This window comes from Neofelis nebulosa, chromosome 8 (assembly GCF_028018385.1).
Source record: "Neofelis nebulosa isolate mNeoNeb1 chromosome 8, mNeoNeb1.pri, whole genome shotgun sequence".
Taxonomy (NCBI): Eukaryota; Metazoa; Chordata; class Mammalia; order Carnivora; family Felidae; genus Neofelis; species Neofelis nebulosa.
In genome coordinates this window covers 73,710,587-73,737,328 of record NC_080789.1, presented here as the reverse complement: position 1 = coordinate 73,737,328, position 26,742 = coordinate 73,710,587, and the positions used below count along the sequence as shown (strand labels likewise).

Below are 26,742 nucleotides of genomic sequence, written 5' to 3'. Positions count from 1 at the left end.
TTAGAATAACAATACCTACCCCCTAGAGTTGTTCTGACTTGTAAATGACTAAGATACCTTTAAAGCTTAGGACAGCTTCTGGAACATAGTAAACAGTCAGTTAATTATAATCTGTTCTTTTTCCAAAGAGGACTGTACTTTTGTTCAGATATTTATGTCAGAACCCTCTTCACCCAGGGGAGGCTTACACATCCCCTGCTCCAGGTGTGGGTCCTCGCCAGTCTGAGTCAACCAGCGTAATGATATGACCTTCTCTGGTGACTGGTTCTGTAATGCTCAATCGGGCAATTATGGACAATGAGAGTCAAGAATTTGCGGGGGACGGTGGGGAGATGGATTCTGGAGAAGTTCTATGCTTGCTTTTCTGGGAAAAACTACCTCCTTGACCACTCAGCATGTATGAGGAAGCACAGAATACTGAAAGTTACTGGCAACCATCCTTCAGCCATGAGGAGAACCAGCCCTAAAGGCCAGCAAGGGTCATAAAAGGGCACAACCTGAGTCACTGAGGGCATCCTGAAGCCACTGGATGAACCAAAACCTAACCCAGCTCTAGACTCCAACCTACTTTTTATAAAGTTTTTAAAATATTTATTTATTTATTTTTCAGAGAATGAGAAATGCAGTGGTAGAAGGGCAGAGAGAGAGAGAGAGAGAGAGAGAAGGAGAATCCCAAGCAGGCTCTGCAGCTGTCAGTGCAGAGCCTGATGTGGGGCTAGAACTCACCAACTGTGAGATCATGACCTATAGATTCCAACCTATTGTTTAGATCAGCATGAGTTGAATTTTTGGTGGGGTGGGCTGTTGATAATTATAGTCATGTGTCTGTAAGCAGACCATGAATAAATGTCATCCCCTTTTCTAGCCCTGATATTTTAATGAATGGGTGAATGAACTACTTTGTTTTTTTCTGAGTTTCTTGAGGGAGAATTTAGTTGCCACAGGAAAATCAGGTTTAGTTGGAATGATAGACGCTAAAATGTTTTCCTAGGAAAGTTTGAATGTATGAGAAAGATTCCTGGAAACAGAAGAGGATTACACAGGAGTGCACTGTGAGAGCAGCTGAAAACAGGGTTAAAAAGATAAACAAGTATGATCAAATTTTTTTTAAAAAAGAAACGACGGGGCGCCTGGGTGGCGCAGTCGGTTAAGCGTCCGACTTCAGCCAGGTCACGATCTCGCGGTCCGTGAGCTCGAGCCCCGCGTCAGGCTCTGGGCTGATGGCTCGGAGCCTGGAGCCTGTTTCCGATTCTGTGTCTTCCTCTCTCTCTGCCCCTCCCCCGTTCATGCTCTGTCTCTCTCTGTCCCAAAAATAAATAAAAAATGTTGAAAAAAAAAAATTAAAAAAAAAAAAAAAAAAAAAAAAAAAGAAACGAACTGAGTCAGAAAAGATTGAGGGAAAATAGTGAATCCAAAGGGCTTATAACTTGGATGGTGATTATGGATCTGATGGGAGCAAGCAACATGGAGCTAGGAGGGGGGCAAGAAGTACATGAGTGGAATTAATCAACCTCTCAATTACAATCAGAAACTTGGTGTGCAGTCGTGGGACGACTCCGCAAATGAATACTTTAATTATAACCTTAACTATGAACCAAAATTGCACATAATTTAAACTATCATATTTATTTAACATTAAAGAAACATTTGCTGAATACTACATGGTGAATACAACATTGTGTAGAAAATTGTTCTTCCTAAAAAGTACGATTTTAGCAGAACACATATCACGTAAAGGCAAATGGTATCACAAAACCGGTGAGCAAGATTTGCAGCATAGATAAAAGTTTGCTCTTGGGGGTTTCAATAATCCAGATAGAAAACTCCAGAAGGAAGAAAGTGGTTTCCTTAGCTCATGTTCAAAGTTGCTTTCAGTGGTACACTCTCCTCTCTAGGCACATAAAAAGAAATACATATTTATTTAATAGATGTGGTAGAATATATACAAAACAAAGACTCATTTGTGCTCTTCTCAAAACAAGATAGTGACAATTGATAACCTCTTACAAAGAAAAACATATGTTCTTCTTTCCTCAGCTTTCAAAGATAGATGATCATAAACAGAACTTAACAATGTTATACAGGCTGATAAAAAATAGAATTCTTAATATATATAGACTCATATGTTACAAAAAAGCTCAAGTATTGTGATAAAAATGTGAAGAATAATCCCAGGAAGAAATACATGTGGTCAATTAACATTCAATTCCACTGGCAAACAAAGAAGTGCAAATTAAAATAACATGATGAGATCTTTTTTTTTTTTTTTTTCTTTTTTTTGGAGGGAGAACATTCAGTGTGGTGGGGCATGTACTCACACGTTGCTGTCTGTGTAATTCGATAAAATAGTTCTGGAGTGCAATAATGAGGGCAAAAACATATATAATACTAACTATGCTTCAAGGTTCTATGTTACATTTATTAACCCAATCTCACAACAATCCAATGAGGTAGGAGTAATTATTATTCTCCTTATTGTTATTATTTGCTTAGAATTTAAACTTGCTTCATATATTATGCTGTAGTATATGATCATATTTATTGTACTATAATTATTAATGGTTACTAAAACATTCAAAACATACTACAGATATTTTGACTGGTAATGTGTTGGCTTTCACTAAGCCACAAGTTGATTTAATGAACTCACTGTGTTCAAAATTTTGTTTAAATCTCTGGAAGTTTTGAGAAACATCCAGAAGACAGTAAAATATTCATGGAAGTAAACACAAAATAAGGTTTCAACAAAAATGCATTGTGATTGATATATTAAGCCAGGACTCAAGGAATTGAGGTAATTAGTCTATCATAGAGAAAACTCTCAGTTATTTGAGATCATTTATATAGACAAAATAATCTAAAAATACAACCCCATTGGCATTTCAAGGAACAATCTATAGGGTCGATATTCTCATTCATATCAATTGTTCAAAGACTTCTAATAAATATGATGCTAGAATTTTCCTCCTTGGAGAAAAGCAGAAAAGCAGTGGTAGCCTTTAAACAATGGAAATCAAACAGATGTAATTTATAGCTTCCATTCACATATCAGTTTTGATAGTACTTTTTATCCTAAAATGATTCTGTAGTAGATAGGGGGAAAACAAATTCTTACAGTACAGTATTTAACAGTGAGAGCTCTTTAAAGAGGCAGATTTTGGTTTCATCCCAGGTTCTGTCATTTTCAATTTGTGTAAACTTGGGCAAATTGCGGGGATAATAAGAGTATCTACCCCAAATGACCACTGGAGAGTTGAATGAAATTGCACATGTGACGAGCATACTGCTGTGTCTATCACAGAGTGAAGAGTTATTACATAACAGCTATTATAGTTGTTCTTGATACCTTCCTTCTTTGTTAGTGACTGTGATCCACAAAAATATAGCACAAAATCAAGCTTAATTAGATACAGGATTTAATATGCCTTCCTGTACAAAGCATCTCTCACAACAGACCTCTCACACAGGATAATGTTACCCTCAGTAATGTTTCAGGGACTTTAGAAAAACAGTTCATAGTTGATTTGGAAGTTGCCATAATTTTTAACTTTATATCTCGCTTTAACTTGGTTTTCTTCAAAGTCTTCCTTGTGCTTTGTCTGACAATTCATTCCTACAGAGACTGTAAAATTACTGTATTTGGGGGTACATAACAGTTTCACTCGTATTTTTCTTAAAAATGACATTTGGTACTGTCATGATAAACCTTCTAAGTCTTCATTTTGCCCAAAGCTCATTAAAAAGCAAAATAATAGCAAATAACTCCTAATGGATTACATGTCAACAAACAGGGGTTATTAAGGATGGACATTGCTTTATGTTTTCTGGGTTTAACTGTGTATCTTCCCAAGAGTAAAACTCATAACCAAAAGGGTTCTTCTCTGGCTTAATGTTATCAGTTTATCTTTAAAAATCTTGTTTCAATAAGCTTTCAAATATACTTGACCCTTGAATAACATGGGTTTGAATTGCATGGGTCCACTTACATGTGCAGGACTGTAAATGTATTTTCTATTCCTTATGATTTTCTTAATAACATTTTCTTTTCTCTAGCTTACTTATTACAAGAACACCATATATGAAATCCGTGTTAACTAACTGTTTATTTTACTGGTAAAGCTTCCTGTCAACAGTAGGCTATTAGTTAAGTTATTTGGAGTCAGGGGCACTTGGGTGGCTCAGTCGGTTGGGTGTCCAACTTTGGCTTAGGTCATGGATCTCACAGTTGGTGGGTTTGAGCCCCGCATAGGGCTCTGTGCTGACAGCTCAGAACCTGGAGCCTGCTTCAAATTCTGTGTCTCCTCCTCTCTCTGCCCCTCCCATGCTCATGCTCTGTCTCTGTCAGTCTCTCAATAATAAATAAACTTTAAAAAATTAAAAAAAAATTGATTTGGAGTCAAAAGTTACATATGGCTTTTCAACTGTATGGGGGTTGGAGCCCCTAACTCCTATGTTGTTTAAGGGTCACCTTAGCATCTTTTATGTTTTTTATCAATTTCAGAGATTTTAGGGGGTGCCTGAGTGGCTCAATCGGTTAAGCATCTGACTTTGGCTAAGGTCATGATTTCACAGTTCATAGGTTTGAGCTCCATGTGGGGCTCTGTGCTGACAGCTCAGAGCCTGGAGCCTGCTTCAGCTTCTGTGTCTCTCTCTCTTTCTTCCCCTCCCCTGCTCATGCTCTGTCTTGCTCTCTCTGAAAAATAAATAAAAACATTACTGCTTTTTAATTTCAGAATATTTAAATACTGGCAAGTTGATCTTATTATCTCATGCTTTATGAACACATTTATTTATGCTACTGCTTTCAGTTCTGATCCTACATTATGACACAAAAAAATATCATGATAAGAACAAAAATAAATGTTAACTTCGGTAACACAGATAAATGTATTCCACTGACACTATTTTGACCTGAATTAGCTGGGTATTTTTGCTTCTTCTACCAGAGTAATCTTATTTCACCTCAGCTTAAATTTAGGTCACTTTGGAAAAATGCATAGGATTAAGATTATCATACGAATTCATGAAAAATGACCAGGATTCAGGGAAAATGATATATAAATGATGAGATTTCAAGTTCTAATAATAGAAGATTTAAAAATTATTCTCATGTTAAAAGCCCCAATTTATGCTATATGAACATGTATGAAATAATAAATGATGCACAAATTTCTTTGGATTTCTTCAGAATTTCTCCAAATTTCTTCCTGATTTTATGATTCTTCGTCAAAGACATGAGACAACATGAATAAATTATGAATGAGTTTCTATAAAGTATTATCTATGGATGGGGTGGGAAAAAATGATCTCTTTCTCCTTTTTCACCTCCCTAATTACAATTTCTGAGTCTTAGAATATAGTATTTCAATATTAGATCTGTTAGCATTTGATAGTCAGTAGCTCTAAGATTCTCTATTCATCTTGGAAGTAGGGATGACTCAGAGGTAGGTTGGAACCTTGCCTGCTCTCACTGGAAACACCCAGAGGTATATTCTAGTTTCCTTATTGCTAGGAATTGGCCCAAGGAATATAGCAAGTTAATTTTTTATCTGTTTTCATGAATACATAACAGTGGATTGAAGCAAAAACTTGTTCCTACATTGAAAATATCAAGTACTGACTACTTGTAGATATTTTGAGTTATGCCATGGTCGTTGGCTTGAAGATGAACTAAGATTATTAACTGTCCTTCTCTTGTCTCTTGGTTGGCATGTATTCTCAGGTCCAGTTTGAATCAAAGGTGACAGGCCTGGTCTTGGCCCCAACTTTCAGGACAGCTAGAAGTTGGCCTTGCCCAACAAGAAAGAAGACAGTGGTCTGCCTTTCAGCTCTTCCTCATGTTGCTGTTCAGCCTGCAACTTTCACTAACCAGAGATTCTTAAAAGGAGCTATCATCAGTGAAAACAAGGATACGCCCTAGTTAATGATACAAGGTGTTAATTTGTCTCATCTGCCAAAAGACATTTAAATGTTACTCGATCTGTTTTTGGTGAAATATTTGGGCATATTTCAAACTTATTCCGAATGCTTTTTTGCTTATCTAAGCTAATTACCTCAATCCATGTACCTAGCTATCACAATTTTCCAAGATACCACAGTTTTTCTAATATATAGAATACCCTTTTATAGTCTGGGAATTGAAATCATACTGTTTGGCTCAAGCGATATCACAGATTTATCATGCACATACATTTTCAGATGGGGAGAGTCCACGAGGTTCACTTGGGTGTGACAATTCCCTTAGTGTTTGACTCCTGTAATGTTTTTCCTGGTACTTCGCTATTTTGGAAGTGCTGAAGCTTGCATTTTCTCCTGTGAAAGATTTTCCTGAGCTCCCTTCTGGCCTACTTCATTACTTGGCCTCACTTCGCATGTTCTAATTTTTAAACTTGTTATTCTCTGTGGACAGGGTTTTTGACATCCATCTTCTCTTTAACAATTAAAATGTTATACATTCTGGAATTACTCATACCATACTCTGCTCATGTTCCTTACTTTTGCTACAAGAGTTGCATGGGTGGACCAAGGACATCATATAACTATTGCTTTATTTTAGTCTTTTCAAGTAACTGCAAGTGTCATTTTCCTAATACCTCAATAAAATATTTTTGGATTCCATCTTTCTACCCTCTGTAAAAAGTTCTCACTGCCATTATGTTTATTGTGAAACAATCAATGTCAAGGCCTAGCTATAAAATCATAGCTAAAAGTCATAGCTTTTATAATAACTAAAAAAAAAAAAAAAGATGAAACCGATTCCTCCTGCCCAGAATTATTTGAATAAATTCTGCAACATTTTGCTTTACATGGTCTCTACAATTTACAAAAATATGTTTACGGTGTTAATGTTAAATTATTTCTTTTTTCTTCAGGAATTTATTGTTTGCTTATTTACCTGGCAAAAGATTGGCCACAGGAGAGGTGGAAATTTGGAGCATTGTGGCAAATGCTATTATATCTGTATGTATAAAATGTGAAACACAGCCTCTTATTTTCTAAACATGTTTAAAAGCCTATCAAATATCTGGCAAGCCACTCCAGGATCCCCACTCATTATTGAACTGCTCTAATAAAATCTCATCTTTCAACCAGAAAGAAGGCTCAGAAGGTTCTCAGTAGCCTCTACAATTAGCCTTTTGCTAATTCTTCAGTGAGCGCCAAGGATTTAAAGCACAAAACCTGGAGCCTTTTCAATGGATGCCTTTAGTGCTATACAAAAGTACACAGCTTTCAGGAAACAACACTCAGCTGGCAGTGAGGAATCATCAATGATTAATTTAGAAAGCCCATCCCTAGCATGTGGAAGTAGCTTCAGGATAATGGCAATAAGTGGTGTGTATCCAGGGGATGGGGTTGCTTTGCAGACCTAAGGTTCAGAAGGTGGTGAAAGAAGGTGAGTAAGGAGGGCTTGGGGGATCCCCTTACTGTACGTTTTTAGGAGGGCCTGGCATGCTACATACTTTGGTCTTTTGCTGCATAGATAGTTTTGATCTAAACTGTGTACTCAGGATAAATAAGATATGATTTGTTATTTCACGGCTTTCCTTCATAATCCTTTCCTTTAATTCTCCTTTCCCAGATGATCACATTCCCAGGTGCCCAGATGATCACATTCCCATTCCCACTGGTCAAATACCTGTGGAATTAGAAGATGGATGGCGTGGTGATTGAATCTGGAGTCAGGCTGCTTAGTAACAGAATCCTGGCCTCCTCACAAGGTAGGAGGCCTTGAATGGCCCTGCAAGTTCTAGGAGGGAGGTGTCTTAGGGCGAGCACCTGGCCTTTTCCCCATCTTGGCTGTCAGTCATCATCCCGCCTCGTTACACTCACCTTATTTCTGGATCCTGATTTGAGAAGCCTGGCTCTTGTAGACACCTCAGAGTGACTTCCTAAGGTCGCAGCCACTTATCTGGTGATTTTGTAGTTGGCTGATATGAAAGAACAGAAGTGCATGTATTTCAAACACATTTATTGAAGATCCACTGGATGCGGGGCGATGAGAATTCCGCGGAAAACCGACGGACAAAAATCCCGCTCCCCCGAGAGTTCACATTCTGGTGGAATTAAAAGTTGCTTCGCAACATCTGCGCTGTGTTCATTATCAGCTCTGCCTGAGGACTGCTTGAAGTTCACTGTTCAGGCAAAGGAAACACAGCTTTCCCAAGAGCCATTGTAAGCTGGCCTCAGCTCTCTGCGGAGAAAATTTGAAAGAATATAAATTGCAGAGCCGCGAACGAGGCGGGGGGGGGGGGGGGGTCACTGAGGTGGCGTCTATTAGCGTCAATACGGCGGAGTCAGGGGACCCTGCCAGAGCCTGAAAACTTCAAGCCAAACAAACTCAGGGATCACAACCCCCCACCCTTCTCCTCTTGCCCTCCGACTAGCCGTGGCCCCCGCCGCGGGAAAGCCGTCCCAGGGGTAGGCCGGAGGAGACCGGGGGCTTGGAGAAAGTGGACTCCGATTCGTTCCCCCTTCTCCCCCTCCCGATCATGGGCTTTGCCCTGGAGCGCTTCGCCGAAGCGGTGGACCCGGATTTCGAGTGCAAGCTGTGCGGCCAGGTGCTGGAGGAGCCCCTGTGCACGCCGTGCGGACACGTCTTCTGCGCCAGCTGCCTGCTGCCCTGGGTGGCGCGGCGGCGCCGGTGCCCGCTGCAGTGCCAGCCCCTGGCGCCGGGCAAGCTGTGCCGGGTGCTGCCTCTGCGCAGCCTCATCCAGAAGCTGCGCATCCAGTGCGACTACCGTGCCCGCGGCTGCGGCCGCTCGGTCCCGCTGCACGAGCTGGCGGCGCACGTGGAGCGCTGCGACTTCAGCCCTGCCCGCCGCTGCCGGCGGGGCTGCGCCTCGGGGCCCGGCGGCCGCGGCGGCGGGGACGTGCCCGCGCGGGGGGGCTGCGCCACGGCGCCTGGGCCCGGCCGGGGCGGGGGCGCGCGCGGGGGGCCGCCGGGCGTCCGCGGCGGCAGCGGGCGGGGGCCCCGGCCGCGAGTCCTCGCCTGGAGGCGGCGCGAGAAGGCGCTGCTGGCGCAGCTCTGGGCGCTGCAGGGCGAGGTACAGCTCTCGGCCCGCAGGTACCAGGAGAAGTTCGCCCAGTACATGGCTCACGTCCGCAACTTCGCCAGAGACCTGGGCGGCGGCCACAGCCCGGTAAGCGCAGAGGGGTCGGGCACCTGGGGCACGGTTGGGGTGGAAAGAGGACCGCTTCTTTCTGGTACTTGGGGATTCCTTTAGAAGGTGACATCCGTCCTTACCATGCAGTGGGAAGCATCCACCAGCCCTGACCCTACTCCACTGTCAGCACCTTTCGGATGGGTTTGTGTTGCATTTGAGAAGGATTTCTCCCTTCCACTTCTATTAGGATTGGAACGAGTTAAACAGGTTTCAATTCCAACTTTTCGATGGGGGAGGAATTAGGAAAACTCATTTTGCCACCCCGACCCCTCGCTCCCTATCTTTCACTTTCCTGCCCTATCCTCTCTGCTATTTGGGGGGCGGGGGGGGGGCACCTCTGGCTTGTTCCTAAAGCCAATCAGAAAAGGAAAGCCAGGAAATGAGGACTTCTCCGACCCTGCCTCCCCTCTCCCGCTGCCCCAGCATCCCTGCGGCCTTGTCAGTCGCACACCTTTAGCTCTGAATGACTTAGTTTCCCTGCCAAACTGCTCGCATCGCTTCTACTCAGTGCAGGGACTATCAGGGATGTGAGAAACCAGGAAAACCTCGAGTTGGGAGAGGGAGCAATGGGATTTCTTAGACCTGCAGAGTTTTCATTAGCCCGACCTTCCCTAAAGAATCCTTCCCTTCCTAAGTATTTCATCATTGGTGGAGTGTGTGTGTGTGTGTGTGTGTGTGTGGCTTGGGGGACCAAATCTGAGAGCAGCCACATCCATCTGCGGTCATACTAGCCCTGTGAGCCCGTGGGCAGCGGCTGTTTCCCTTCTTTGTCGAAGCTGCTGGCCCCGAACCGTGCTGGTGGACTGCCTGCTTTCAGACTGAATAAACAACCCTGTTTGCAGCACCCCGTGTGAAGAGGCTTGTTTATAAAGCTGTTACTTCTCTTCTGGAGGACTTCTGCACAGTGTTTGACATTGTTGGTCGCTGCCATGGTGAGCAGGGATTTAGCAGGACTTGCACTCCATTCAAGGAGCTGTTTCCATTCTTCACTGTCCCAGGGAGGAGCAATACGGGATGACTCCCATTTGGGACCGCGTTGCGCCGCCTCCAATCCAGGCATGGAGTGGAGAAGCTTCTGCCCTTGAACCTAGAAAAGATAACTGAAGTGTGAGCGGCTAAAATGTTGCTGCTCTGACAAAGGGAGGCACACTGCTTCTTAAGAGACTGGATGCTATCCCTGATTCTTTCTGTATCCTATTTATATCTAGGTAAATTTACAGAGTGAGAAGATCCAGAGAGAGGCCCAGGAATGGGCTGTGTTACCAGGCCATGTTTCAAGGTTGTAGGGAAGCAATGGCCGATGGAACAACAGCTAGAATCATATGACAGAAAAGTCCAAGCAACAAGTCGAGCTGTGATTCTGAGAAGTGAGGAAAAACTGCCCATGATTTGCAGACTATCAGAAGGCTTCTCTAGGAGCCTCAGAGATGTTTTCCCACTGCCAGTAGGGGCTGCTGTGTGCACTCCCTGGGAACCGCTCCTGGGACTAGGTGATGATGGTGCTTATGGAATTTTACCATTCGGAAGTAATTACCAAATATGTAATTTCGCAGGACAGTTAATAATACCCATAGCTATGAATAAACCTTACCTAATCTGGCACTATCTCACCTTGTATTTAAATTGGTCTGTATTAATGAACAGGTTGTAGATATAATTCCTATTCGTTTTACTATTATTTGGCTGCCAGGAAAAGAAATACATACTGTTTTACCTAATACAAATTCTCTCTTTTTAAAGTTCTGCAGGAGTTATACAAAACCAAGTAAGAATGCTATTTAAAATTAGGATTACTGTAATTAGATCCTGCATTACAGTAACAATCCAAATATCGCTATTGAAAGAATTTTATCAATAGCTCACTACGACTCAAATCCCTCAAGACTTTCCAACGTGAGATTTTTACATGAAATAATTCTGAGGTTCTTTATTATACTCTAACAAAATGAGGATACTTGTAGGGTCACCAGAAATCTATTTTAAATTACAATGAAGTCAGAATTAGATGCTGCATTTGGATAAAAGATAGATTGATGTGTGAAAAGACAAAGTCTTCAGACATTTTTGAAAATAGCTACTTTTCTCACAAGCACGTTTCTTTTAAATACATAGTTTCAAAGTACATTTAGGAAGAAATGTCCCAAATTCAACCATCCTTAATTTTAAGATTTTCTTCTTCTCAAATGTTCACTTATTTACATTTTTTTCAAAAGGCTTGTTGTAGCATTTATTTAATTATTTATTTATTTACCTAGTTATTTTATCCCTTTTCTTCTAGGATGGAGAACATAAACCACTCACCATTGTGTTAGAAAGAGAAAATGACACGTTGGGGTTCAATATTATAGGAGGTCGACCAAATCAGGTAACCTACCTTGTTAATGCATAACTCACTCTTTGATTATAAAATAATAGAAGACAGCTTTCACTTGTGGATTTTGAATGAGGAAAACAAGTGATTTAATCTTTAAAATCATTGTGATCAAATATCAGATTCCTTAATGCAAATATTCCAGTACATAATTACATTTTTTGAGAGTACAAAACAAACCAAAAAACCCAACAGCTAACAAACTTGTCCCTCTTTGCTACTTTTAATAAAACCACAGTAGGTTTCTCATTTTATTTACATTGTATAGCCCCATTGGTAAACTTCTTAAGCCTATTTCATAATAATGTGTATAGGCAATTTATATTTGAAAATACTAGGCAACTGGATAGCCTGATTATACCTTCTATTTATTAAGTCAATTTGCTCAATTTTCACATGCTAACACAGACCAGGCAGTTTATTATGCATGTTGAATGAATAAACAGTTAAAATAAGTTGAAATAAGGGATCATTGTTTTCATAGGTATATAAGCAATACCATGCTAAAGAAAGATGGTTGATTAGAGATATTTTTGGCTCCCCAGATTCAAATCCTTTATTTAATTGAATAAATAATATTTTCTACATTGATGCCAATTGTTTTCAAAGTACATGACTTACAAACTTAAACCAGACACTGTAGTTGCAGAGTTCTTTTATATCCTCCAAATACATCAACTCAATTTTCACTGTAACTAGAAAAAGGTGGTGAAGTTTAAAAAGATGCATGTTCTTTAATTTTCTTAATAAAATGCCATGAAATTTTTGCATCTTGCATTACAGATGTTGTCTAAGGAAACTATCTTTTAGTTGTTGGCCATATGCTATGTTTAGGTCAGGATGGCAATGACATTTTTTTTTTTTTATTGTTTAATATTTCAAAAACCTAGTAACAAATGACTGCTGTGCTTCTGTTTCTAGAACAGTCCCCATTTATTATGAAAAGAAGTCTTTCATCATAGCATTTTTGTTTTCTTTGCCCCTAAGGAATATTTTTTATAAAATGCAAGTTAGGTGTTTGACATTTAAATGACATTGCCTTTTTTAAGAGGCTCTTCAAATTCATGTTAAGGAAGGCTAAGTAAGGAGAAATAATTTTATTTAACCTGCCATGAAGTAAATTGACATTTAAAATGATTATTACAGTATGTCAGGCATCTTACCTAGATAAGTTCTGCAATATAATTGTTTTTCCGTGACTGGCTAAAATGTCCTGTTTGTATTATACTGGTTATATGGTTGAGATTTAACTAATCATTAGGCTCATTGCACCTGGAAATGTGTAACGATTAGCCTTGAATGGGTTCTCTTGCAGTTAGAGTTGATCTTTTGGGATTTTACACTTGAGCAAGCTCCTAGTCTGCCCTGTGAATAGATACAGTGCGAGCTGTATTTCCAAATCTGTCACATCATGAGGCTAAATTATATTTTCAAAGCTGTGACCACATCTCAAACCAGTTATACAGTGAGACTGGATATGCTTTTTGTTTTCCTGTAGCCCTTTTTAATTGCTATATCTGTCTAGAAGTAAGATGTTTTATAAATAATACTTAGGAGCCAGTCAATATCACCTTGTACATACCCTTTCCTCATGGCTTTTTATGTATACCCAAAAACATGAAGTAAATGGATAATCTTGTCAGAGATGCTGGACTCATTCATTAAAGCTGCCATCTTGATTAATGACTATTTGGTATTAAGTAAGTTAAAATTCAGTGCCAAATCCCCAGCTAAGGGAGAGAGTTGAATGTTTAGTGAGGATTGCCAATGTTACATTTACTAAATTGACTTTATCCAACTTAAGATTGTATTGGTATCTTTCTCACTGCTAACAGTTATATTTTTTATAGAATAATAAGGAAGAAACATCAAAGGAAGGAATTTACGTTTCAAAAATTTTGGAAAATGGACCTGCTGACAGAGCAGATGGCCTGGAGATTCATGACAAAATCATTGAGGTAAGACAATAATAAAATACCAATAAGAGACATGGAAGAAATATTTAGACGTTTTAAATTTCCAAACTTACTGTTTTACCTTGATGTGGTACTTATTAGAGTATATATCTATCTAGAGTTTATATCTTATCTATATCGATTGTTAGATATTGAGATAAAAGAATAAATCACCTGAAGTTTCCAAATGTGTTAATGCGTGTCTCTGCTTTAATAAGTTGCTGTTCCTGTGAACTGTGAAGAAAGTTGTGTGATTATTAAGAAATTAATTTTGTATGACCTTTCAAAAAATGATAAATCTCTACTCAAGAACATTTTTGACGAGGAAATATTAACTGTCTTTGAGCTTGTGATTAGTATGTTACAGGGAGAGTTTGGAATTGTTTATACAATACCTTTTACCATTTCTTAGTTTCACATAGTTATCTTGTTCATGTAGTTTTCAATGGGGAAATTTTTTTTTTTTTTCCTGTTGCAAAAACCTGGTGGGAACTCTTTACTTTCTCAAATGTGTGTTGTAGCGCTATTGTAATATTTGGGGTTGAGAAAGTAAATTATAGAAGTTAGTAAAATTTGGGCTGGGATAGTGGAATTTTAGGTCCTTGCCATTTACCACCAAAGTGCTTTTGAAGTTTTAACTGATTGAGATAGTAGTATTTGGTATTACCCAAAATGGTTAGCTTACCTTTTATCAGTGGAATCATTTCCAAGGTATTAGTAAAGGCATACATAGAAATTTGGAAGGTTTATTTAACTCCACTACTTTGGAAATATTCTGTTTATTCTAGGTTCTATCATCACTAGTGCTGTCTTTCTGAATGTCTATATAAACTCTCTGGATGGAGTTGGTTCTTTTTCTCTATTAAACTTTGGATAAAGTTTTAGATATTCACTCATCCTTGGTGCATTAAAAAGATTGAATTTTGAGTAATTTGACTTTGGATAAGAGTAAAGAATGAAGAAGATCCAATAATTTTTCTGTGTCAGGTAAGAACTCACAACATCTAGAAATGAGCTGGCTAGGTATTTTGGGGAAGAGAAAGGCGATGTCTTTGGCTGAAAAGCTGGGTTTTATCTGAAGAGGTCTTTTGTATTAAAATTCTCGTCTTCCAGTTTTGTAGCCAAGATAGTACAGACCTGCCTTCACTGATGGCTGTCCAGTTTGTCTTGAAAATTTGCCTAGTGGAAATATTTACATGCTGCAATTTGTAACGTTAGAAACTTTTTATTTCTACTCAGGTTTGTGCAATATGATTTAAAGGGCAACATAATTTAAACAACAAAAAAATTGCCCTTGTTACTTTCTGCCTTATCTATAAAGCATTTTGATTTTTCCAATTAGATGGAAATGAATGCCTGTTTGATACTCTTAGAAGGGCTAATGGAGCTGAATACATATATTCAATTAGCACACATACATATATACACAGCAGAAACGTAATGGGGATTTAAAAAACATTTTTTTCCAGCTAGGTAACAATGTTAGGTGTGCTTCATTAATGTTGCATTAAAAAGGAGAAGAATTTCTTTTTTAAATTGTGATATAGCACTTCTGTTAAAAATACATTTGTTTAAACATGAAGAAGTAACTTTATAAAAACTGTGGTTGATAAATCAAGTGCATGTAGATATCTAATACTGCTAATGTATCTCAAAATAACCTTATTGAAATCATATAAAGAGCAAAGAGATCAACCATGTTAGTCTAAATTATAATTTATAACTAGCTGCAGTATTATTATTATTTCACCTTGATGAGCTTAAAATTTGCCTCAATGACAGAAATTTATCAGTGCCTCTTTTATGCCAGGGTACATTGTAATAGTCTTATTTTTGTTATAGTTCTATAATTGATTCATATGAACACATTGACAGTTAAAAAATGAGTTGGATGGGGGCGCCTGGGTGGCGCAGTCGGTTAAGCGTCCGACTTCAGCCAGGTCACGATCTCGCGGTCCGTGAGTTCGAGCCCCGCGTCAGGCTCTGGGCTGATGGCTCGGAGCCTGGAGCCTGTTTCCGATTCTGTGTCTCCCTCTCTCTCTGCCCCTCCCCCGTTCATGCTCTGTCTCTCTCTGTCCCAAAAATAAATAAAAAACGTTGAAAAAAAAAATTAAAAAAAAAAAAATGAGTTGGATGATATACATATATTTGGAATGTTGTCTATTAAATAGTGTGAAATATTTTAAAAGGAATACTATTGGAAATATATCTCATATTTAGTTTTTTAGTGATGCCATTGGCTTTTAAAGTGAATAGATATTTGTGACTTTATTTTGTGTGTGTGTATACACACAAGTAGCACGCTTGATCTTTTACACATATATGTGTAAAAGATCTTATAACAATTAAATTTAGACACATTTGATTCCTGTCAATTATTTTAGCTCATCTTCCGTTATGGTATCAGTCAAGTTTACACATTTTATAGTAACAGGAAACTAATATGAAATATAGGATTAATTTAAAGAGTACAGAGACAGAAAACATTTTAAAATCAAGTAATTTATTTTCCATTTTTTGTGCTCAGTGATTTATGTATTGAACTAATCTGATGCAATGGTTTTTTTCAGTTTTTGAATTTGAAATGGTTATGCTGGTTGATACCTGGTGCAACAAATAAATTTGTTAGCAGTAGAATACACGGTAGTTCAGATATTATGAAACTACTCATATGAGCTAACTTCCACAATCACATGACTAAATGTTTTGAATTTAGTGATGTGACTGAAATAAATAGAAACCGTTAGACTTTTTTTTTTTTTTTTTTTTTTTTTTTACTTATAGTCATGATATACTAAAAATGGTTTGTCTAGCTAATTGGTTAAAGCACACATTACAATAGTTTATGTACTCTTACAAAATAACAAAAATTTTCTTAAAATTGTTTATTTGGAGGAAAAAGTAGATATGTTAAAGGTCTGGTTGTATTGATGCATAAAGAGATTTTAGAAATTCTAATAAAAATATTAGGTATAACAATTTACCAAAGTTTCTCAAAAACCAACAACTCTAAAAGTATTATTTTTAAATATTCTCCATTCCACTGAAGTTGATCAAATTCAAGGATCATAAAAGAAAAAAATAGTCATAAAGTAAATCCATGTCATAGTTTTCACATAGTGCAAGGAAAATTCTTTTGGAGTCAGTCTCCTTGAACAATTATGTTTAGTAGTTTCTAGATGTTTACACATCCATATTTGTTAAAATATGTATGGTGTAGATTCAAAATAGAAATCTGTTGTGATGTTGGAGTTACAGTATTGGGTGTCAGAGTATCCCCGGAGACTGAAAAGGAAGACCTTGTTAAAGGCATTTTGAAACATGGCGGAAGTTCACATAGACCAGGAATTCACCAGAGGATACTTCCAATAAAAGCATCATTTGCATGTTGTTTTACACCCTTTCGAGACTCAAAGGAGCCACAGAAAACTCTTGATACTATCAGAGGCTTGGGCACAATTCTGTAAGAGGACAGTACCGTTACCATGATTATCATCATGTTAGGATGCCTGCAGGGTGTGTGGGAGTTGAGAATCAAAGTTCACTGCTGCTGTCAGCAATTATTCCTCTGTTATTATTTCTGTGTCGCTGATAGCAGGCAGTACAACCTTAACCCCAGAGTGGGAAAGTGAATAGAAGGGTGGAGGGTTATTCATGGCTCTTTGTTCCCACTTTCTTCTCCCCACCCCTCCCCCCCAGCTCCTAGCCAATGCTGGGTGACTGGAAAGTCCACCCTTCTCTTAGCTTCTGGAGACCAGAGAGTAGGGGCGGAGTAGACTGTGAAGTCTATGGGAAGAAAAGTGTGGAGCAGAAAGAGTTTTCTGTAGCGTATAAAGTCTTCTATTTATTTAGTCTGAAATAAATAGTGAAATGCAGCACCCAAGGCATTTTCATATACTTTAGAAACAGTTCTCACATTGAACAGTGTCATTATAGCACTTTCTAGAAAGTGATGAGTGTAGTACTGGCAGAAAGAACTTTACAAATGCAGTGTCTCCACAAGGACTTAACTATTCCAGACTGCCAACTCCACCGTCTTTTATTTCTGTAATGGTGTATCTTTTGCATTCTCCAGCACCGTGCTGCTAGAGTAAAAATCTTTGATGATTATTGTGTTTGTGTAAGTCTCTGCACAGTTCACTTATAGGTGCTAACACAGGAGATGTAAATGCAGATGAGAGCTAAACATTCAGGAATGCTGCTGTCTCAGACTTGCAGGGTGCTCCCTCTGTGCGTGCCTGATGGCACAGTGCACCTTCCTGCCTTATAAGTCAGCCATGCTAATTTGTGTATGCTTCGGAAGCATTTACAAGTTTTGTAGGTCACTTGTAAATCTGGTGGGCAATTAGTTTTTTTTGATAAATTATTATTTAATTTGAACACATCACTGAACTCTTTCATAACATATTATCATCCCACATTTTTTAAACTGTTTTTTAATTGTTCAAATAACATTGTCTGAAAGAAGAAAGAACTGAAAGCAATCGTGTTAGTGCAGGTAAAGAATTACATTGTATGAGATTTGTAATCCTGATTGAATGCTACTTAAATTGACTGCTGTTTTACCATGATATAGTTATCATTATATAATTGTATATTTTAACATATGGTGAAAAGTACTGTGTTGCAGTGGGAAAAGCATGAATCCTGGAGTCAAGGAGCTCTGGCTGGAATTCCTGTCCTGCCTCTTTAAACGTGTATGACCTCGAGCAAGCCGGTTGTACTCAGTTTCTATGCCATTCATGGTTACCATGTATACAAATTGCCCAGCACAAGGCAGGTTCTTAGAACCCACTATTATGAGCCTGATGTGTCCCTAGCTTATGCAAGTAGTTTGTTCCACAGAACACAGAGACAGTGGGTGCGGAGATATTTTCCTTTCTTGGAGAATCCAGGGCACTGTCTCCCCAATTTTTCGTCATCCCCATTTCTATAGACACCACAGTTTGGATGAGTAAGTGTAGGAAGTTGTAACTCATACATTTTCATATATTCGTATGGACACTCAGATACAAGAGGGGCTGTGGGGAAAACTTTGTAACTATGTACTTATGATTTAATTCAGCCGTTCAACAAGTATTAATTGCCTATATGTTCCAGGCAGCATCTCTGTACTATGGAAATAAAGAGCAATAAGAACCGTTCTCTGTCCTCAAGAAGCTTGTGGTAAGGCAGTCCCATTTGCTGCCTGTACAAGGCAAAGCAGGCCTTCATGGGAAGTTGCTCCTTTAATCATTTATGACCTTAAATGGACATCACCATGTGATCTTAGCAGAATGACACTGAAACGAGGATAAGCCTTGTTTTCCTGTTCTCCCAGGAGTAGTTCAATTCATTTTAAGAAAGCACAATATAGGGTTAGTAAAGTAATAGAATCTGTGAATGTAAGACAGCATTGTAGTTTCAGGAAGGGGCATGGACTTTGAACTGGGGTCTTGGCCTTGAATTTATACTGGATTGCCTTGCAGAGATTTTCAATCTTTCTTATTCTCCATTTCTTTCCCATAACTATGAGGGTAAAAATAACTAGTAACTCATATCTTCTATCTATATAATTATAGTGTTTTGCCATTCTACTGAATTTCCATTATTAATTAAGTATTGTTTTGGGGTGACTGGCTGGCTCAGTCAATGAAGCATCCAACTCGATTTTGGCTCGGGTCATGATCTCACAGTTCTTGAAATTGAGCCCCGCATCAAGCTTTGTGCTGACAGTCCAGGCCTGCTGGGGATTCTCTCTCTCCCTCTCTCCTGCTTACACTCTCTTTCTCAAAATAAATAAACTTAAAAAAATAAGTATAGTTTTATTTTAACTTACAAGGAAAAGACTGGAAATGTCTTTTTTACACTGTCAAGCTTTAATGTGTTAAGCACTATTTATTTTAAATTTATAGGGTATGAACTAGAGTTTGATTCTTTTTAAATGCTAAACTTCTGTGTATGGAAACAGGCCCACCACACATGACTGTGCTGTTTGCACACTGTGTATTTGCACACGGTGAAAAGAAAGTCAAAAGGTCTGTGGTTCCCATTCTCCTCATCGTTCTGCACTACAAAAAACTCATCAGAGCACCTATTACCTGATTTTCTTTACGAAGGTATAATCACATACATACAATGTTGTATTAGTTTCAGGTGTACAACATGATTCAGTATTTGTGTATATTGCAAAAATCAACCCAACAAGTCTTGTTGACATTGTCACCATACATGGTTAGTTACAAAATTTTCTTTCTCTTATGATGAGAACTTCTATTCTCTTAGCAACTTTCAAGTATATAATATAGTAGTATTATCTATAGTCACCATGCAGTTCATTACATCCCCACTTCTTATTTATTTTATAGTTGGAATTTTGTACCTTTTGACTCCTTTCAACCATTTTGCCCACCCATTACCCCCCACCTCTGGCAAACACAAATCTGTTCCCTGTATCTGTGAGCTTGTTTTATTTGTTTTTGAGAATTACACAGTATTTGTCTTGTTCTGTCTCACTCATTTCACTTGGCATAATGCCCTCAAAGTCAATTCATATCATTGTGAATGGCAGTATTTCATTTTTCATGGATGAATAATATTCCATTGTTGGTGTGCATGTGATATATATGCAATGTCTTTATCCGTTCATCCACTGAGGGACTTGGGTTATTTCTATATCTTGGCTATTGTAAAATAATGGTGCAGTGAACTTGGAGATGCAGATATGTTTTTGAGTTAGTGTTTTCATTTTCTTTAGATAAATACCCAGAAGTGGAATTGATGGATCATATAGTAGTTCTATTTTTAATTTTTTGAGGAACCTCTGTATGGTTTTCTACAGTAGCTGCAGCAGCAATTTACATTCCCATCAACAGTGCACAAAGTCTCCCCTTTCTCTACCATGTCGCCACCATGTGGTATCTCTTGTCTTTTTGATAATAGCCATTCTGACGGGTGTGAGGTGAGATCTCATTGTGGTTTTAATTTGCACTTCCCTGATGATGAGTGATATCGAGCACCTTTTCATGTACTTTTTGGCCATTTGTATGCCTTCTTTGGAAAATCTGAAAGGTCTAATTCAGATCTCCTGCTCATTTTTAGTCAGATTGTTTGTTTTGTTGTTATTGAGTTGTAAGAGTTCTTAGCGTATTTTGGATATTAAGTCCTTACAGATGTACGATTTGCAAATATTTTCTCCCATTCCTTGGGTTGCCTTTCCATTTTGCTGATGGGTTCCTCTGCCATGCAGAAGCTTTTTGGTTTGCTGTAGTCCCACTTGCTCATTTTGCTTTTGTTGTTATTTTGCTGTCATGTCCAAAAAATTATTGTCAAGACTAATGTCATGGAAATTACCACCTATGTTTTCTTCTAGGAGTATTATGGTTTCAGGTCTTATGTTCCAGCTTTTAATGCACTCTCAGTTTGCCAGGTCTCATGGGCACAAACCCCATTTGGCTTCAAAGCCAAAAGTTTGCAGAGTTGTCTCTGAGTGTTAAAAATTGGAGTGTCCAGTATAGGGTGCAAACACCTCACTCCTCAGGAAGAAGCTTTGGGTTTTGCATTTTCTCCTGATTCAGTGCACCAGCGTGGGAGGTAAAGATTATGGAGAGACTGTTTTTCAGCATTTCCTATTTGCTTCCATGTCATTTTCCTCTCCTTTGTTCAATGTGAAGGGGTCACTGCCAATTTTAGTTTTTTCACAGGAAATTATTCCATATGTATCTGTAGATTCAGTGTGTCCATGAGTTCAGGATCTTTCTACATTGCCATCCTGAATCAGAACTTCCCTATAACATTAAAATAAGATCTATACTTGATGTGAAGTAAAATTTCAAAGTAGGCCATATCTCACTGACTTTTGCCCTACTTTTCCCCTCCATCATCCTGGTCCTCTGGCATCTTCTTTCTCATGGTCTTATTTCTTTGCAGCATTTGTCTTTTGCAAAGAAAATATGTTTTTGTTGTTGTTTGTTTTTTGTTTTTGTTTTGTTTTTTTAGAGAGTAAGAGAGAGTAAGTGCGCTTGTGGGGAAGAGATAAGAGAGAGAAGGGAGAGGGAGGGAGAGAGACAGAGAGACAGAGAGACAGAGAGACAGAGAGAGAGAGAGAGAGAGAGAGAATATCTTAAGCAGGCTCCACACTGAGCATGGCCTGATGCCACAACTGTGGGATCATGACCTGAGCTGAAATCAAGAGTTGACTTCCAACCGACTCTGCAACCCAGGCACCCCTTGAAAGAATGACTGTAAATTCATTTATACCAATAGAAACTTGAATGATAAAAATTGGCCCCACTCAGGGTATGTGAACTTTACCTGGAAGTAATGCCTTAATGATTCTCATAATTTTTCCATTTTCACCTTAATGATTCTCCTGCTTTTTCCATTTTCACCTTGAGCACAGTAGCTTCTTGAGTGAACTTTCCCTGGCCCAGTCTCTACCATTTGCAGTCAGTTTGCCTACTCCTGTCAGGATGGCCATTGTTTTACTCCTTTGTTTAAGGTCCTTGATTAATATTCTGTTGATAGTAGGATAAAATCCACATTTATTAGGAAGCAAAATGGACTTTGAAAACCTTTACTTTTTAGTTTTTGCTTTTAGACCATCTACTGTTGTAGTCATATGAAACTCCTCTTTCTTATTCCTTCTTTTGACCTGGTGTTCTTGCTCCTCTCCTACATCTTCTGTAGCTGGCAAGTTTCTGATATCCTCCCCTTCCTAAAGCCCTTCATAGTCCACCTGTGGACTTCCCTGTTACCAGTATGTTTCTATACCTCTTAGTTTCATAACATTTTTCATGTGCTCTCTACGTATTCATTCTTTCTTGTTCTCTTCTGACAAATGCATGGGTTTCTTTAAAAAGCTGTTTAGGATTTGGGGGAACCTGGGTGGCTCAGTCAGTTGAGCCTGAGTCCGACTTCAGCTCAGGTCATGAACTTATGTTAGTGGGTTCAAGCCCCACATCTGGCTTTGCATTGAAAATGTGGAGCCTGCTTCAGATTTTCTTTCTCCCTCGCTCTCTGCCCCTCCCCACACATACTCGCTGGCTCTCTCTCTCTCTCTCTCTCTCTCAATAAGCATTAAAAAATAATAAATAAAATTTAAAAAAGTAAAAAGCAGTTTAGGATTTTATTGAACTTAATAACTCCAGCATCTTTCCTGCTCTCAGCATTGTGCCTGTAAGACTGTGGGAATTCTGTTAATTTTCTTTGAATAGTAGAAGAAATGAATGGATGGATCTTGAGCTCAAAATTTCAGGCTTTATGGTCTACATGCAAAGGTTTTTCAGATGCCAGGTGGGCAGACCTTGGAGGCTATCCCTGTTACATCCTATTCCTTCTCTTTGTGTCTGTATCATAAGGTCAATCAGAAGTTGAAAGACCTACTGTTTAGGTTTAAAAATTTCTAAGAACCAGTGATAACGGACTGAAACAATTATCTTTCTCTAGACTCTTCTATCCTATAAATAAGAAAGAACCCAAGTCTCCAACAAAATGTTTCAAATTCAGTTTATATAAATGCTTGAATTGGATCTGAGGATGTATGTTTGCCTTCACCCTAACACAGATTTTTCATTATTGAACTTGAAGAACACAGTAAAGCCGACCGTATTCACATGCTTGCCTGCAAAGCAGATTTGCAGAAAATGGCACTGGACTAAACATGGAATTACACAAAAACATGACTAACCACAGAGGAACTGAAAAGATGAAAGATGTTTTCAATGTTTCCAAGCCTTGTAAATGGTTTGGTGAAAAGATAGAAGCTTCCTAGAGCACTGGAGAGTGGCTGGGGAGACTCTTTGAAGTTCTCATGGTGAGAGCTGCTTGGAATAATTAACAGTGACCCCAGCTGTGAGGCATTCTGTGGAAGCTTAAGGAACGACTCGCTAAGCTTGTGCTTGGAACTTTTAGAGGCAAGTTTTGAAAGGTTGTGCTTTCATAGAATACATGCTGTTAGGTTTCTAGTAGATTCTTTTTTTAATTTTTTTACAGACATGAATAAAAATTTCTCCATTCTTTTCTAAAATGTTCTTTCCACTGCCTTGAGAAAGGATCACCACCTGGGTGGCTGTCTGTATAAGTGGCTGACTCGATTTGGGCTCAGGTCATGATCTCACTGTTGTGAGATGGAGCCCTGCGTTGGGCTCTGCATTGGGTGCGGAGCCTGCTTGAGTCCCTCTCTCTCTCTCTCCCTCTCTCCCTCTCCCCCTCCCCCTCCCCCCCCTCCCCCTCCCCCTCCCCCTCTCCCCTGTCCATGTTTGCACTCAGTCTTTTTCTAAAAAAGATAAAAAGCATCACAAAGAAGAAAAGTGCAACTGACATGTGTTGGATGGATGTGGTACCTGGTCCTTTTAATCCTGTGAATTATTGTGGCCACGTCCCACTCCAAAGGCTTTATGGACAGTATGTTTAATCTTCTTCCCTATTCTTAAGCAGTTAACAGTGTTATTAAGAAAAAGCTTATCACTCTTTTGATAATCAGCATCTCAGAGGCAATATATTGTTCAAATTAAAAAAATGACCCAAGAATAGATATCATTCAATATATGTTTAAAACAATTTTAGGGGCGCCTGGGTGGCGCAGTCGGTTAAGCGTCCGACTTCAGCCAGGTCACGATCTCGCGGTCCGTGAGTTCGAGCCCCGCGTCAGGCTCTGGGCTGATGGCTCGGAGCCTGGAGCCTGTTTCCGATTCTGTGTCTCCCTCTCTCTCTGCCCCTCCCCCGTTCATGCTCTGTCTCTCTCTGTCCCAAAAATAAATAAAAAATGTTGAAAAAAAAAAAATTTAAAACAATTTTAATGTTTATTTATTTTTCAGAGGGAGGGGGAAGGACAGAGAGAGGAAGACAGAGAATCCCAAATGGGTTCCACACTGTCAGTGCAGAGCCTAATGCAGGGCTTGAACCCCCGAACCTGAGATCATGACCTGAGCCAAAAATCAAGAGCCCAAAGCTCAACCAACTGAGCCAACCATGCGCCGCCCCTATGTTAAAAATATCATAAAGAATTCTTTTGCTTAAAAGGTATAGGAATAAAACTTTAACTCCTAAAATTAGATGAGCACCTGGCCATGCTGCTCACTCTAGGGAAACTATTTTTTCATAATATAGACTAGGATAAAATTTAGCACCGAGTAAGCTGGAAAAATATGTAATGTTAAACTATATTTTTAAAGTATTTTTATATAAAATTAGGTAATTTGATGTTTTGTTCACATAATCCATCACAACAAAGTAAAAGAAACAATAAATATACCTTATGAAATCACATGTAGAAATTACTTGCTAATAAAAATGTGTTCCTCATATCAAAAATAATCCATTTTCTACTCTGTCTCTATGTGCTGTTTCTTTTTTTTTAAGATTCCATATATAAGTGATACCATGCTATATTTGTCTCAGTCTATTTCACTTAGCATAATGTCTGTGAGGTTCATCCACGTTCTTGCAAATGGCAGGATTTCTTAGTTTCTCATGGCTGAATAAGTATTCCATTGTATTATATGCAATATATCTTCTTATCCAGTCATCTGTCGGTGGACACATAAATTGTTTCTGTATCTTAGCTATTGTGAACAATGCTGCCGTGAACATGGAGTGTAGATATCGCTTCAATATCCTGCTTTAGTCTGTTGGAGGGTGCATATATACCCAGAAGCGACATTGTTGGATCATATGCTAACTTTTTAGGAACTTCCGTGTTGTTTTCAGTGGCTACGCCAGTTAGCATTCCCACCAGCAGTACACAGGAATCCACACCAGCACTTGCTATCTTCACCTTAGGAGTACACAGCTATTCTGACACGTAGTAGGTGATATCTCACTGTGGTTTTGATTTCTCTTTTCCTGATGATTAGTGATATTGAACACATGTACCTATTGGCCATTTGGATATTTTCTTTGAAAAAAATGTCTATTTAGTCCCTGTGTCCATTTTTATGTCAGGTTGTTTGTTTATTTCTTTATTTATTGCTATTGAGTTGTCTAAGTTCTTTCTATATTTTGGATATTAATCTTTTCCATATATATGATACGTCAATATTTTCTACCATGCCATAGGTTGCCTTTCATTTTGTTGATGATTTTCTTTGTGCAGAAGCTCTTCAGTTCAATAGAATCCTACTTACTGATTTTTGCTTTTGTTTTCTTTGCTTTTGATATCAAATAAAAAAAAAAATCACTGCCAAGACTGATGTCAAGGAGCTTATCACCCATGTTTTCTTTCTAGGAGTTTTAGGATTCCAGGTATTACATTCAAGTCTTTGATTCATTTTAAGTTGATCTTTGTGAGTGGTTTAAGATAGAAGTCCAGTTTCACTCTCTTGAATGTGGGTGCCCAGTTTTCCCAGCATTATTTTGAAAAGACTGTCATTTTTCCATCATGCACCCCAGGGTCCTTTGTCATAAGTCAATTGATCATATGTACATGGGTTTCTCTCTGGGGTCTTCTTTTATTGATCTGTGTATCTGTTTTTATGCCAATATCATACTGTTTTATTACTATAGCTTTGTAATGTAATAGTTTGAAATCAGGAAGTGTGATGCCTCTAGATTGGTTCTTTCTCAGGATTGTTTTGGCTATTCAGAGATCTTTTATGGCTCTATACAAATTTTAGAATTGATTTTTGAATTTCTGTGAAGAATGCCATTAGAATTTAGATAGGGATTACATTCAAGCTGTACGTTTCTTTGGGTAGTATGGCCATTTTAACAATATTTATTATTCTAAGCCATAAAAGCACAAATTACCTTTCCATTTGTTTATGTCTTCTTCAATTTCTTTTATCAGTGTCTTACAGTTTTCGTTGTACATATCTTTCACCTGCTTTAAATTTATTCCTAAGGATTTTATAATCTTTTTATTATTTTATTATTTTTGATGCAATTGTAAATAGGATTGTTTACTTTTAATGTTTATTTTTGAGAGAGAGACAGAGACAGATACAGAGCATGAGTGGAGGAGGGACAGAGAGAGAGGAAGTCACAGAATTTGAAGCAGTCTCCAGGCCCTGAGCTGTCAGCCCAGAGCCTGACATGGGGCTTGAACCCACAAACCATGAGATCATGACTTGAACCTAAGTCAGATGCTCAACCAACTGAGCCACCCAGGGACCTCAGTAGGATTGTTTTATCTTTCTGATAGTTCACTGTGTGTAGATATGAAACTTATATTTGTATAGTGATTTGAGGTGGTGGAAATTGGGAGAGGTTCATAAAAGGATACAAACTTCCATCTATAAGATGATTAAGGTATGATTAAGTGAGGTGATGGATG

General features: G+C 38.6%; 1 protein-coding gene and 1 long non-coding RNA gene across 2 annotated transcripts in view; both read left to right on the top strand.

Moving 5' to 3' along the window:
• Positions 1-785: 785 nt before the first annotated feature.
• On the top strand, positions 786-6,618 carry LOC131519756 (uncharacterized). The gene is made up of 2 exons (XR_009265777.1): positions 786-1,090; positions 5,723-6,618. It is a non-coding gene; the product is annotated as an uncharacterized LOC131519756 (long non-coding RNA).
• Positions 6,619-8,337: 1,719 nt separating this feature from the next.
• Positions 8,338-26,742, top strand: part of PDZRN4 (PDZ domain containing ring finger 4) — a 367,049-nt gene continuing 348,644 nt past the window's right edge. Inside the window, exons 1-3 of the mRNA XM_058743095.1 lie at positions 8,338-9,140; positions 11,443-11,529; positions 13,386-13,493. Of these exons, the coding sequence (XP_058599078.1) occupies positions 8,490-9,140; positions 11,443-11,529; positions 13,386-13,493 (846 nt within the window). The 5' untranslated portion in view covers positions 8,338-8,489. The remainder of the gene's footprint in view (positions 9,141-11,442; positions 11,530-13,385; positions 13,494-26,742) is intronic.